Genomic DNA, 14,852 nt, shown 5'->3' with positions numbered 1-14,852 from the left:
CCCCATTCCACATTTGCTGTGGCTGATGGGAATTGCAGTCCAAAAACCTCTGGAAGGTACCAGGTTGGAAAACAGCTGGCATACGCCATACTGAGCAAATACAGTGGTACCTCAGGTTAAGTACTTAATTTGTTCCGGAGGTCTGTTCTTAACCTGAAACTGTTCTTAACCTGAAGCACCACTTTAGCTAATGGGGCCTCCTGCTGCCGCTGCGCCGCCACCGAAGCACAATTACTGTTCTTGTCCTGAAGCAAAGTTCTTAACCTGAAGCACTGTTTCTGGGTTAGGGGAGTCTGTAACCTGAAGCGTGTGTAACCTGAAGCGTATGTAACCTGAGGTACCACTGTAGTCTCACCTGGTTTAAGCAATTTCCTATGTCTGCTTGTTTTTCGCATCTTCAGTGGTGTAAGATAATTGCTTACCAGTCTGATGACTTTTCCTCTCTCCCCCCTCCCCTTTTGGGCAACCGCCTTGCCGCAGTCTGTGGAGAACTGTGTGTGCATCATGAGGAACCTCTCTTACCACGTCCACAAAGAAGTCCCGGGAGCGGACAAATTCCAGGAGCTAGAAGCAAATCAACTTGGAGGCCTGGGAGGAACTCAGAAGAAGAAGAAGGACGACGCCGGCTGCTTTGGAGGAAAGAAGGCCAAAGGTTTGTGTTGCTGCAACCCTAAAGCAATGGCGGCTGCTCCATTGGGGCAAACAGAGCACATCCCCACCAACCTCACTCTTGAGTTCTCCAATCCCAACTGCCTTCTTGTTTATGAGTCAAGGAGCGGCATTTACTTGCCATCTTCTTCCTCCTCCTTCCTTCTCAATGTTGCCCCTTCAGAACTCAGCAGGGAGAAGGCTGTGTGCAAAACGAGAATTGGTTGGCTCAGCCTCTCATTGGCTCTGGCGCCACCTGCTGTTCACCTCCCTGCCTCCTGCCCTACCAGTGGGTACCAGCCATAACTGAAAGCCAGAAACAAAATCCTTGTGTTCACATCGTACAACCCAGCTTGTCCGAGGGCCAGCCTTTTGAACTTGGATCCTGGGTGTGTGTGTGTGTGTGTGTGTGTGTGTAGAGCTGCCCCCTGCCCTGCCCTGATTGAAGAGGCACTTCTGTCTCTTTCTTCTGAACCTTCCAAGAGTCAGTTTCATGGGACAACCCGTGAATCTTATTCACCTCTATCATGCCCCCGCTTACTTGCCTTTTTTCTAAACTAAAAAGTCCCAGGTATCATAACCTTTCCTCCTAAGGGAGTCGCCCCAATCCCTTGATCATCTTGGTTTTCCTTTTCTGAACCTTTCCTTCAGTAACTGTTTGGAAGCAAGGCGACCAGACCTGTATCCTGTATTCCGAGTGCGTTCGGCCATAGATTAGTGTAACAGCACTATGATATGAGTGGTTTAATGAATAATGGCATAGAAGATGATGAACTAGAGGCTGGGGAGTGGGGGGGGGTGAGGCTCATGCAAGCCCCAGTAACCCAACACTCAGGAATCTCTGCACACCTGTTGGACCAGGTTGGCCCAGCATTTTAAATGAAAGAGAAAAGGCACAATGGGAGGTGTGGTTTGCATTACACATCTAAATCAGGGTCAGTCTCTGGTACGTCACAAGCTTTTAACCTAATCTGTGCTGAACAGGCCTGGTGGCTACCGAATGTTAAGAATGTTATACAATAAAGATCCATTGGTATGTAAAACCCAGGCATTTCCATCCTTCCGTCACCCTGACCTTTGTAAACAGCTGTTTCATATCTCTGATCCATGGGCCTTTTAACCCACTGACTCTGTTTCTGTCGTGTGAGAGTATATTGGAATCTGAGTGTGTGTGTACGTTTGAGCACAGTTGTGTTAAAGGGTGAGGGGGAAGCTGCTGGAGAAGATTCGAAGGCAGAAAACCAGGATTGGAAGCAGCAGATTGCAGTTTGGAGCTCACACAGAGCCTAGAGTTGTACCCAATATAGCAGTAGGTTTATGATTTGATTTCTTTATTTAATTTATTGATCTACATTTTAGGCAATCCGATTAAGCAGGCTGCAGAATAGCAAAATAAATTGTGTACAACAACACAACTGAGAAAGTAGGATAGAATGCAGTGCATTGCAATATTAAATAAAACTGTGATCAAAACAATACATTCCTAAAAACTGACAACAGAGCAGAGCATTTTGAAACGTCTTTAGAGTCACGTATCCCTTCCTGCTTCTGTCTTGCCAAAACACATTGTGGCTCATGAAACGCTACACGTCACCCCCAAATTCTGCCTTACATCTACTGAAATTGTACAGTGCTTACGGCTCATTCCATTACAACTCTTCCTATTCTACTCTCACACCTCACATGCACCCACCAGTATGCACAAATGCGGGTGGCGCTGTGGTCTAAACCACTGAGCCTCTTGGGCTTGCTGATCGGAAGATTGGCAGTTCAAATCCCCACGACGGAGTGAGCTCCCGTTGCTCTGTCCCAGCTCCTGGCAACCTAGCAGTTTGAAAGCACACCAGTGCAAATAGATAAATAGGTACCACTTTGACGGGAAGGTAAACGGCGTTTCTGTGCGCTCTGGCTTCCGTCACGATGTCCCATTGTGCCAGAAGCAGTTTAGTCCTGCTGGCCACATGACCCGGAAAGCTGTCTGTGGACAAACGCTGGCTCCCTTGGCCTGAAAGTGAGATGAGTGGCGCAACCCCATAGTTGCCTGTGGCTGGACTTAACAATGCAGGGGTCCTTTATCTTTACCTTTTACCTTTTTACAAACACACCATTCATGCAACCACTCCAGAATCTCCAATTCTCGGCCACTAACCACTATCACAAGTCTCTCCTTTGACTCAACGAAACAATTCACTGCAAAAACGGAGAGGAGAGGACAGGAGAGGGTTAAAGTCACTGAGTGATATATTTGTTCTTGTTCTGCTGCTGGTGCCCTCCATAACTTGCTGCACCAGAACTCCTGTCAATCCTGTTTGTTGGGTCATACTTGCTAGGGCTGTTGGGAACTGTAGCACAATCACATCCAGGGTGCACCATGCTGGCTTTCCTTGGCATAGGAGCTTAGCCTACTTCAACCCCACCCCACCCCACCCCACCCCACCCAAGCTCTTTTTGATGTTTGTAGAAGAAGAAGAAGAGTTTGGATTTAATATCCCGCTTTATCACTACCCAAAGGAGTCTCAAAGCGGCTAACATTCTCCTTTCCCTTCCTCCCCCACAACAAACAGTCTGTGAGGTGAGTGGGGCTGAGAGACTTCAGAGAAGTGTGACTGGCCCAAGGTCACCCAGCAGCTGCATGTGGAGGAGCGGGGAAGCGAACTCGGTTCACCAGATTATGAGACTACCGCTCTTAACCACTACACCACACTGGCTCTCAAAATCAAACAGAGAAAAGTGGACTCTCCTTTTTTTGCAAGTAACGAGTGTGGTATACACTATGGGTGCAAGTGTGTGTGTGTTTTCCTCTTCAGGAATTCAGAGTTGCTATTTACCTGTAGCTCTCGGGTTTTGAACCTGTTCTGTGAAAATCCTGCAACTGATTGTTCGTCTGTTTTCCCCCCTCTCGCTTTCCTCTTGAAAACGTTTGTTTCTTTTTTCTTCTTTGGCTGCTTTTGTGGTTATTAGAGGAGTGGTTCAATCAAGGTGAGTCTTTTCTACATTTCTTCTCTGACTTCGCTGTCCTTTCCCCTTTCCTCTTCCCGTATATACAGAGGCGGAAACTGGGAGCAGAGGTTGGCTCCGCCCCGCCGCCCCTCCCCGGTTCCCAAGGTGTGTTGCTGCTATGGTGCCCTATATCCCACTTGTTTGCTTCTGTTGCTGTAGATTGCAAATTGCTATGATTTGCAATCTACAGCAACAGCTTTGAGTTACTCTTCTTCTAGTGTGATATGGAGGAGAGCTACTCTTAGAAGACCTTCCCGTGGCCAGTCCATTAGGGCAAGTGGGACTCTGCTTCTTCCAAGCAGTAGTGTAGTGGCAAATCCAGAAATTCAGGGCCCCTCCAGGATAGTCACATCCATACCCCCTCAATAATCTTCTAATTCTCCAATAATAATAGCTGAGAATCCATTGCAATGATCATTACAGATCTCCCAACCCTATGCCCTATGCCAGGACTGGAAAGCTGCCTTTCAGCTAGATTTTCTGTGCACTACATGGGCAAATGATTTGGAGTGCTCCGATATCTTATTTCAGAGTGACTTAAGATGTGTTTTCCTTGAATTTCCATTGTACATAACAACTAGCATGCCATTCTCTCGAAACTGAAGTGCCTTGTGTTTTCAGTGTTCCTATAAATGCTTATTAGTTTTGGAGCATTCAGCACAAGTCCTCCTTGAGATTCTTCCCACGAAACTTCTCCAGTGTGACCCTAGGAGCCAATCCTCAATGGTTAGCTCACTTCATTTTACGCTGATGGACTCCGATCAACACAAAGTGTGGCAATACTCCTTCTCAGTGGCTAAAAAGCTCCCCTTTCATACTGACTGGATGGCTCTAGGATGCTGGAGACAAAAAAAAACTATGACAGAAATAGTAATTGGTCTGGGCTACTACACCTCTGCCTCCAAACCCATCTGACTTGTTACTTAGATCCAGTCCAGAAGCTGGCCTTGGCCTGTCAGTGCCCTGGGACAGGTACGGAGGCCTGGAGGGCACATTTGGCCTAGCCCAAAGCTTCCCAGCCCTGACATAGGGCATGGGGTTGGGAAGCACAAGGTAGGAAATGGCCTCAGTATCCTTTTGCATGCATGCCCTCCCAAAACTTGAACCCACACTCCACATAGTTCCCCATCACTAGTGGGGTGGGGAGTTTTTCTGCCAGTACCAGCTGTTGTGAAATGCTGACATGGGAGCGGTCCATGTGGTAGGCAGAATCAGCTCCTGGTTGCATGCTTCCTGTGGGCATCTGACTGGTCACTGTGAGATGGGGCACTGGCCTAATGAAGCCAGGGTCTCCTTGTGTTCTTGGTGCCATCCATTGGTTTGGGATGCACCCAGATGTTGAAGCCATTCCTCCAGCTTCTGTGTAGTGGTCACCTTGTCATCCTGTTAGATTCCAGTCATGTGGCCCTCCAGATGTTGTGGGACTCCAGTTCCCATCAGCCACAGCTAGCGTGGTCAGTGGTCAGTAGTTTTTACAACATCTTGAGGGCCACAGGTTTCTCCGTGAGCATGTATATCTCAATGCGAAAATCAGAGCTACTGCCTTTTTCTGGATTTCTTGGTTGGAAAGGTTTTGTTTTACTACTAAAAGGTTAGAACTTCATTTGTGAATTCAGCCTTTCTCGTCTTTTCTCAGTGGCCAGAGCAGGGGATAATGAAAGTATGGCGATTGTTTATATGCTGGGAATCAGATGCACTTGACAGCCCCCTGTTTCAGAAAATATGGCGCTCAAGAAGCTTTTAATTTCACGGCTTGAGAGATTGCAAATCGTTTATTATACAAGCAAGTTTCCTGTCAGGCAGCCCTTCCTGTCCCCAAGGTCTTTGCCAGCTCTGATAGCCAACTCCCATAAAGCAGGCCTGTCAGCTGCCATCTTAAAAGCTGTCTTTCTTCTGCTGAGGGCTTGAGCAGCGCTTCTCGTCTGAAAATATACCTCTGTCCCCTTTGGGACGGGGCCCCTGGGTGTTGTCAGACGCCACTTGATGGCGGGAGAACGAGAGGAGTGAAGAGGAGGGAAAGGATACGCTGTAAAGACAAATCTGATGTGCCAGAACTCCTGACAGCTGCTGAGTGCCACATTGTAGACCTGCCATTGCTGAACTCTGAGGTAAATCCAGGGCAGGGGGAGAGAGAACAGCCCTGGATTTCCCTAAACTTTTCCTCAGGAATTTAAAAGCCTCTAAGGCTGCTGATATGTTGGTCTTCTCCCAAAATACTACATCCTGAGGTGCAGTTAGGTCAGGGGTGAGGAGCCTTTATCTTGCTGAGGGCCTTATTCCCTCATGGACAACTTTCCACGGGTGGGTGGGGCCTGAGGGAAACATGGATGGCGCAATGGGTGTGAACCTTCCTTGTGTACATTAGGCTAGATTTCAACCACACAAAAGTCACTTGGTTCTACACGTAGTGGCATAGCGTGGTTTGCCAGTGCCCGGGGCCACACAGAGTAGTGGTTGGGAAACGGATGAAGTACGCATGCGCATTCAATTGCCTAACGGCGTCTGCATCACCCAGGACAGAGATAAGAAAAGAACAGGCATTCTATTGTCTGGAGAGGTCACTTCCTAGTCCGCATGGAGAAGTCATTTTCAACAGAAGTGTGCAGTGGTATTGAGGCAGCACCAGGTGTTGAAATTTTGCACACCTAACCATTTTGCGCCTGGGGGCAACCGGCTCTCTGCCCCCCATGCTACACCACTGCGCACACACTGCCTCAGCACAGCTGCACATGTCCATTGAAAAGGCAATATTCCCATTCCAGAAGGGATTCCCTACAGGCTAGAACACTCACAGAGGGGTGGTAAGGAGTGTGGCTTATGGCGAAACTCAAGCGCCAGGTATAGAGACCTGGAGGTGTTTGGCCCATAGGCCTGAGGTTCCCTACCCCTGAGTTAGGTAATTTTAAATCCTGGATCAAATGGTCTTATGGGGTGGTGGTCTTCACTTACTTCAAATTGTCTTCTCTTCTCCACGTCCCACCCCCTTAGTAATGTGTACCATTTTGCTTGCTTCAGTATGTGGTGAGCAAGTCCAGCTGCCTTTGGGTGACCCTTCTGCTCATTCTGCTGAGTGGGGGCCCTGGACTCCTGCCCCACATCATCACTTATTGCCTGCACCTGCATTCCAGCTATGTCGCTCTGCTCTCCAGCTGCTGGGATCAGGCCCCAGCTGAAGACCAAGACTGGATGGGACATTAAGCCCATCCTAGTGCTGCTGTACATTTACCGGCAGTAGAGCACAAGGAAGGGATATCTGTGGTCTTCTGGGTGTTGCTTGACTTGCAGTTCCCATCAGCCTGCATGGCCAAAGGCCAGGGGTGGTGGCAACATCTGGCGTCCCACAGATTCTCCACCCCCTGCAATTAACTATGTAAAATTCCACCCAAGTGGACAGCGTAGCTTTTGCTGAAAGCCAAATGCAGCAGAACAGAAACAGCACTGCATGCAATCAGCATGGGTTGGAATGGAAATCAATGCTTCCTCATCATGCACACCCTTAACAGGGAGCAAAGGCATTGTCATGGGAGTTAAAACAGGGCAGGTGTTGAAGCAGAGAAAAAGAGCATAGGGATCTGCAGGGCAGTAAGACCAGGCAGTGTTTTGTGGAGAAAACAGAGTGTGTGCTTCAGGGGGGGGTGTAATGTTCTCTACTTTTGCATTATACGTTCTCCCTTTCCTTCTCTCTTTCCCTCTCTTGCCTTCTGCCATAAATTCTTGTCATTTCCAAAGTGACAAGTTAAGAGTCCTCTTCTTAGAGAAGCATATGGGCTTAGCTGTCATCAGAAAATAAAATAAAATAGTGGCGTTCTGTCCCAACAGCTGACATCTTGCCTCTTTGCTGTTCTGTTTGTCTCCCAAAGCAGGGTGCTCCTGTCTTGTTTTGAGTGGTCTAAAAGAAACAAAAACAAATAAGAATGAAGGATCTGGGAATCTTCTTCAGATTGCTATCATTGACCCTAGCCAAGTTTTTGTCAAAAAGCGAATAAAAGAGGCCAGTTGGGTGGGGAAGCGACTTTGGTTTTGACATTGAGCCTGTTCTGTCGACAGACACAAACAAACTCTGTTAGCCAAGTTGTCTGGTTAAAAAAGTGATGGTTGGATTTAACGGGTCTTGAAACCCAACAGCTAAAGTGTATGAAATATTGAAAAACTATGATCAGACCTCCTGTTTCCATGGCAGACAAAAAGGCAGGATATCAATGCAATAAACTATTAATAATCATGAAAATATATCAGGGACATCATGAAAGCATGAAGATGAACCCCATTCTTCCCCCCACATTAGATGTTTAACATTGGGCCATGAGATATTTTGGTCAAAGATCTCTACCAGAATTCTCCCCAAAGCATGTCCTTCCCATGTATTAGAGGCAACGACAACTGAGCCAGTTTGAAACTGGCTTATGTTTATAGTGTAAACATGCCCTTGAATTTGATCAGACCTGCACATTGACATTTGTCCATTTCAGATTTAAAACTTTGCTCTTGCGAATAAAAAGTTTACCAATGCACATTTAAAAACACTTGACCTGTACTCTGGGAATGTTTTGGGGAACCTGGTTGCATTTTTCTATGTATATCATGTTATTTAAGCGGAATAAGAGGTAATGTTTAGTTTTTTCTTCTGGTAGCAAAAATATTTGGGGAAGTCCCCCTTAGAAGATGTCAGTTCCCCCCACTAACTCTTTGAGGCCCAGATAATGGCCACTGATTCCCTGAATAGTTGTTTTGCTTTTCGCTGCGGCCTTTTGTTTTTAGATGTTTTTATTGTTTTGTTGGTGGTGTGTTTGCCACCTGGGTTACTTTTTGGAAGGAAGGGCAGGGTTTTTTTAAAAAAAAAGAGAGAAAAAAGGACGAATAAATAACTTTTAAAATAAATAAAGAAGTGAAACAAATTCAGGATTAGGCCTGGTGGTTGACATTGCAACAAGTCTCACTAACCAGTACATAAAAAAATATGTGTTTATTACCTTGGAATGTGAAGCCATGACAAATGTTTCCTTGCATGCCTGGAACTCTCTTGCAAATGGTGCACGCATGTGATGATGTTGTGTAATGTTGGGCTTTGTGCCCCATTTGTCCTCTTCTCTGAACGCAACAGTGACTGATTCAGGTTTATTGGTGTGCTGCTGATTCCTTTCATTGCTCATTCTTCTGTGTCGTGCACAGGGAAGAAGAACGGAGATGTGGACAGAAACTTTGATACACTGGATTTACCTAAGCGGTCTGAGTCAGCGAAAGGTAATGTGCTCGCGGGCGTGCTTTTTCAAAGATCAGCAAGGGGCGAGGGAAGAAGCATGCTCTTGAGGGGTCTTGCGGAGGGATTGAAAAACGCCACATTTATCCTTATCTTTCATGCTTCTTTAATTTCACTATTAAATGAGCATTCAACGGCCGGTTGTGTTCCCGTCTATTATTTTGTTTTCTGATTGAATTGGTTTGGAGAAGATATAACGAGAGCTGAAGTCTTCATTTGCAAAAAATGTGCATTTTCCACACTGTTTCCTACAGCAGATTTAAAGGATTCTAACAATATTGCCTAACATGTGTGTGTGTGTGGTGTTACAAATTTTATGCATATCTAACAATTAAATTTAATATTGAGGAGATGCCGTCTTTGCTTTACATCACCCAAGGGGAGCTCCAGGGTGGGTTCTGTTTGTGTACCACTGTTAACTTGGCACCGCTTTTCTTCTGTCACTCATCGTGGTCAATGTGTGGTTCGAGCTGTATGTTCTTCCTTCTGTTTGGGTTTGACGGGTTGAAAAGATAACAAAATTTAAGGTTTGTTAGCGTGGCAAACAAAGCCATTCTGAGTACAGGCTTTACATGTGGCCAAAATGGAATCACAAGTGCATGCTAAAACATACCGTGCTTTTTCGTGTACAGTATAAGACTAGATTTTTTATTCAAAAACCATGTTAAAAATTGGGGGTCATCTTATACATGGATAGTGCATTGTGGGGACATGGGATTGGTTGTTGCTGCGAGTCAGAGATTATTGGTGGCAAGGTCTGGTGTTGATTGGCTGTCGCTGTGGCAATTGGTGGGCGATTTGCTGCTTTTGTCAGCAAGGGAACAGAGGATAGGTGGCGTTCGCGACATGCACAAGCGGCATTTCGGTCTGGTGGGTGAGCGATTTTCAGCCATCCCCCCTAAAAAAAGCTCAACAGCTTTGGGCAATCCTCCCCCCAAAAAGCTCAACAACTTGGGGGAATCCCCTCCCATTTTCTAAATTTTGAGTCCCCCAAAATAGGGGGTGTTTTATACACAGAAAAATACGGTACTGCTTTTTTCTTCCTAAGGAGGTGCTTTGAGATGGGTTGCAAAAGCTGCAAAATGTTGAGGCTTCCCTCCCCCCCCCCCCAAAAAAAAAGAGTGGGGCAAACCTCTCTGGAGGGGAGTACAGATGCTGGCCAGTGGAGGCAGCTGTTTTCTTCCTTGACAAGAAGGTGTTTTGGGACTCAGCTACATTAGTAAAAAAAACCACCCCAATGTTTTGAATGTATTACAAACGCCAGATGGGTCTGGAATGCAATAATAATAATAAGATTTTGCTATAGCGATTTTTTCTTTTGTTATAACGATTTAATTTCTGACTTATTTATAGCGTGTGTGTTTTTCCCCTGTGTGTAGATCCACCCTTGGTAAGGCAGAGAAACAGAATGCCCGCCTTTGTGTCAATCAGGGTTTGATGAACAGACAGCTGCATTTCTTGATGCCTGATTTAAAAGTTGTGCCGACTGGTGCCCTTTGGAGCTTCTAGGGTAGAAGGCAGGAAGGCCAACAGTAGGGGGAGCCAGAGTGAATGAAGAGCAAAGCCAACAAATTCTGGCTCTGTGCCTGTTCTTCTCCTTGATGGGTTCTAAGAGGGCGCCCCTGAGACTAAGGAGCGGGAAGCTGACAGCTAGGGTTACCCCCAGGATTAGCTGTAAGTGGGAAGGCAAGCAGGTAGGGGCTTGCTGAGGTTGGTGGAGTAGCTGCCCGTTCACTATTATGGTGCAGTTTCCACTGCAGGGAGCCCAAAGCATTCATCCAATTCCATCCAATTTTATTGCCTGCGCTTGCTGGGGAATGCAGCCAGGGAGGTCAACAGGGAATCAAGCCGGGTGCCTGGGATGGCTGCCAGCTTCTCATGAGAAGGGCTTAAATTTCCCAACACCTCCCCCCAAGAAATAAAGACACAGGACACAAGAATTCAAGTTAATGGCTCAAATTAGGCCACAACTTTATTGATTACAGAAATTGAGCAGTATTGGCCTTAGACATTGGTCCTAAAAACTAACCGGCTTCAGCCTGCATGGTTGAAAGCCGGTGAGGGTTAACCACCAGTGGGAGGAGTCCTGCTGAGGCACGTCAACTAGGACCTCCCCCCGCGTGGGGGCGTGCCGTGGGCCCACACCTCCATAGGCTTAGGACAAGGCCACGCCCCCTGGAATCCTTCATCTGCATAACAATAGAACAGTACCCCCACCAATGCCTAACCGCCAATGCCGTGGAGTTGTGACAGTTTGCTACGAGGTAGGCGAAAACCAAGTGGCTGGCGCCAATCTGCCAGTTGGAAAAATTCCCACCAGGCCCCTTGACGGCGACCAACCGAAGCCCATAGCAACGTCAAAGAACCTATCCTGAAGGGTGGGAGGGGAGGGAAAACCGGGTCAACTGCGGCGCGGGAAAGAGGGAGACCCTTGGCCACGCCAGACCTAAGTAGGCGAGGCCACACCCCCCGAGCCAGCCGATTGGCTGGCTTGGAGTATGACGCGTCCGAGGATTCCCTGTTATCGCGTGGGCTGGAGCCAGCCCCCGCGATTGTGGGGAGGGGCGTGAAGCCCGCAACCCCGCCTCCTCCCTATCTCGGAAGTGGCTTTATCCCCCCCCCATAGAGAAAATATACAAAGGTTAATATTAAATATCCAATATATTTTAATCAAAGATAGAAGAAGCTAATCTAAATAAAAATGCAAACACAAAGGAGAGCAGGGAACACGGAAAAATAAAAATGAAAGTTTCTGATCCTTCTTCTGTCAGCTATATAGAGAAAATAGATCAAAGCATCCACTTCAAGATAACACCCAACATTTCACTTTCTACAAACCAATATATTCTTCAATCCTCAAACCCAGATATCATAAGTTCATTTTCTTCTTCACGCAAAAAGCCTATAAGGGGTTTCCAATCTTTAGCAGATATCAACAATGGTTTTTCTCTGATTAAACACGTCAACTTTGCCAGCTCTGCTAAGTCAAAAAATTGTTACTACCATTCCTCCAAGGTAGGAAATGGCGACTCTTTCCATCTTTGTGCATATAAAAGTCTCGCCACTGTGATTAGGTATCGAAATAATGTTCCAGTTTCTAATTGTATATCCACCTGTATTTCCTAGCAGGAAAAATTCTGCTTTCGGTTGAATGGTCACATTGAAAATCTTCTGCATCAATGTTTGTATTTGTATCTGACATTTCTTAGCTTTTCCCACCAAGCATGATAAAATGTCCCTTTATATTTTTCATACATCCAGCAAACATTTAGAACACCTTCATACATTCTGAATAATTTCCAGTAAGGCTTTAGTGTCTATGATCATAATTGGAAGCCCTTCTGATTAGAAGTTGGTTAGAGATTGGTGCTGATAACACAAAGGTTACAGGTTCGATTCTCTTTCAGGGCCCCCTATATAATATTTGAGGAATACATGAAAAAAAGTCAGTGCCGGAGCTTAAAAATTAATATGCAATAGTTTAAAAGGTGCAAGGAGATAGGATAATATTATACTAAGGATGGAATAACAAATAAAGTGAGTAACGCAACAATAACAAAAATAATAGTAGGCAAAGAAGATCGAGGGAAGTATTGGGTTGTGGGGGAGGGAGGTGAAGGGATTACTTGAAATTGTTAAAGATTGGCATAGGATTTAAGAGATTTAACTTTCCATAAAGATTCTATAAGGAAAGCAGCAAGAAATATCAGGTAAAGGTATCGGAGAGGACATCAGTGTAAATGAAAACATGAGACGTATGGTTTTGCTATATATGATTTTATTTTGGAGTTGTCTGTTGTAAAGAATGTATATTAGGTGAATAAAATAACAAAGATGGAAATATTTGAGGTGGCCGCCCCGCCCCCCAGTTGTTGGGCATTGCAATTCAAATGACGTGTGAGCATTGTGTCATGTGATTGATCATGCAGGGCGGGGCTTACCAGCCCCAGCCTCCCATATTTTATTCAAGTTGGCACCCCTGATGCCAGGTATCTCCTCTGAGGGAGGTGCTATGGGCGATTTCGGTAATGACTCGCTGTTTGTGGAATGCTCCTTTCGGGCTGTTAAATTGCATTGTACCGAGATATGACTTCTGGCCTATTTTACGGTGTTGATCTAAGATCCATTGTTTTTATGGTTATTGGTGGGTGAGTGTGTTGGGGCTATTTTGTTCCATTGTTTTATATACTTGGTTTTAATGCTTGTTATTCTGTGCTAGATAATCTGCTGGGCTAGAGGAGGAATGGCTGGAACCCTGGAGGGAGTCAATATTTAATTACAGTCTTAAACTGGAGAGTAAGGGGTGAGAGCTAACATTCAAATGAGGCTCCAATTATAGTGGTCCCTCAGGTTAGGTACTTAATTCGTTCCGGAGGTCCGTACTTAACCTGAAACTGTTCTTAACCTGAAGCACCACTTTAGCTAATGGGGCCTCCTGCTGCTGCCGGGCCACCGGAGCACGATTTCTGTTCTCACCCTGAAGCAAATTTCTTAACCTGAAGCACTATTTCTGGGTTAGCAGAGTCTGTAACCTGAAGCATATGTAACCTGAAGCATATGTAACCCGAGGTACCACTGTAGTTGCTTTGCATACTTTCGGTTGCAGATAAGACTGATGGGAAGGACATACATACAGTAGACCCTCAGCTTATGTTACCCTCGGGTAACGTAAACGTCAGGTTGCAAAAGTGGCAAACAGAGAAGTATTCTTCTGGGTTTTGCTGCTCGCACGTGCGCAGAAGTGACACCTCTGGTTGCGGAAATTTCGGGATATGGAAAAATTTCGGATCTGGAACGGATCCCGTCTGCAACTGGAGGTACCACTGTATTACTCTTGGTTCCCCCTTTTTGGGGTGTGTGCAGTGGAAACCTATCTTTTAAAATTCATCCATTCTTATGAGTAAGACACATGTTTTTGTTTACCAGTTAGCCTGATGGACAGTTCTGGAGAATAGCAATCAAGGTCTAATAAAGGAATTGCCCTAATGTGGATTTTGGATTTTAGCTAGCTCTTCAGTTCCTTTTCTTCTTCAAAGCAGGTATCTGGCCAAAGCAGCCGGCCTACATAGTTACTTAACGTTATAATGAGAGTGCAGCAATTTGGAATTATTAGGTGAGATAAGCAGAACGGCCATTTTCAAAGTCTTTGCCTCAAAGGTCAGATCCGTGGCACGGAGCTTTAATTGGTTCTGATGAGATCAGCTGCCAAGACCAAAAAGGTCTTAATAATCACATGAATTTGATTTGAGTGACATAAGGTAGGGTTTTTCCTTTTTTTAAAAAAATGAATAATTGTAGATTGATCTCTTTCAAATGAAAGCCTATTTTAGGTTCTGCATTTTTATTTTTATTTAGCAAATGGCACTGCAGAATGGCTCATGCAAAGCTTGAAATGATTCTGCCCTTGATTCTGGCCATCATTTAAGATTGCTTTGCTTTCCACATTTTTAAGAGGTACAGCGGATTAGAACACAAGACAGGGCCTTCTTTGTAGCTGCCCCTTCTGATCTTGTATGTTTCAGCTTCTGTTTGTTGATCTTTATTCATGGACTGCTTAATTGAATCATGGCGAAGGACCATGTCCCAGGACCTTGATGCTCTACTGAAGTGTTGTTGTTTTGTTGTTATTTTTAAGAAATCTACACAAACACCTCCATTTAAATACAGGTTTTTGAGCAAAATGTGCATTTCTAAATGTCCACCCTCCATCTAAGTACACATGTCTAAACATGCATAGGGATGCGGGTGGCGCTGTGGGTTAAGCCACAGAGTCTAGGACTTGCTGATCAGAAGGTTGGCGGTTCGAATCCCCGCCACGGGGTGAGATCCTGTTGCTCAGTCCCTGCTCCTGCCAACCTAGCAGTTCGAAAGCACGTCAAAGTGCAAGTAGATAAATAGGTACCGCTCCGGCGGGAAGGTAAACGGCGTTTCCGTGCGCTGCTCTGGT

The 14,852-nt window shown here is 45.7% G+C and overlaps 1 protein-coding gene across 13 annotated transcripts in view; it reads left to right on the top strand.

Annotated features, from left to right (window-relative positions):
* ARVCF (ARVCF delta catenin family member) overlaps nt 1-14,852 on the top strand; it is a 601,392-nt gene that overhangs the window by 516,715 nt on the left and 69,825 nt on the right. For 10 of the 13 annotated variants that reach the window (XM_081893277.1, XM_081893282.1, XM_081893281.1 and 7 more), the window contains 3 exons: nt 481-652; nt 3,610-3,627; nt 8,818-8,889. In XM_081893277.1, coding sequence (XP_081749403.1) covers nt 481-652; nt 3,610-3,627; nt 8,818-8,889 — 262 coding nt within the window. The remainder of the gene's footprint in view (nt 1-480; nt 653-3,609; nt 3,628-8,817; nt 8,890-14,852) is intronic. The other 3 variants (XM_081893286.1, XM_081893287.1, XM_081893288.1) reach the window with 1 other exon arrangement.

The sequence above is a fragment of the Podarcis melisellensis genome (genome assembly GCF_964234715.1).
Source record: "Podarcis melisellensis genome assembly, chromosome: 16".
Taxonomy (NCBI): domain Eukaryota; kingdom Metazoa; phylum Chordata; class Lepidosauria; order Squamata; family Lacertidae; genus Podarcis; species Podarcis melisellensis.
The sequence above is the reverse complement of the archived record's forward strand: the minus strand, read 5'-3'. Positions and strand labels throughout refer to the sequence as shown.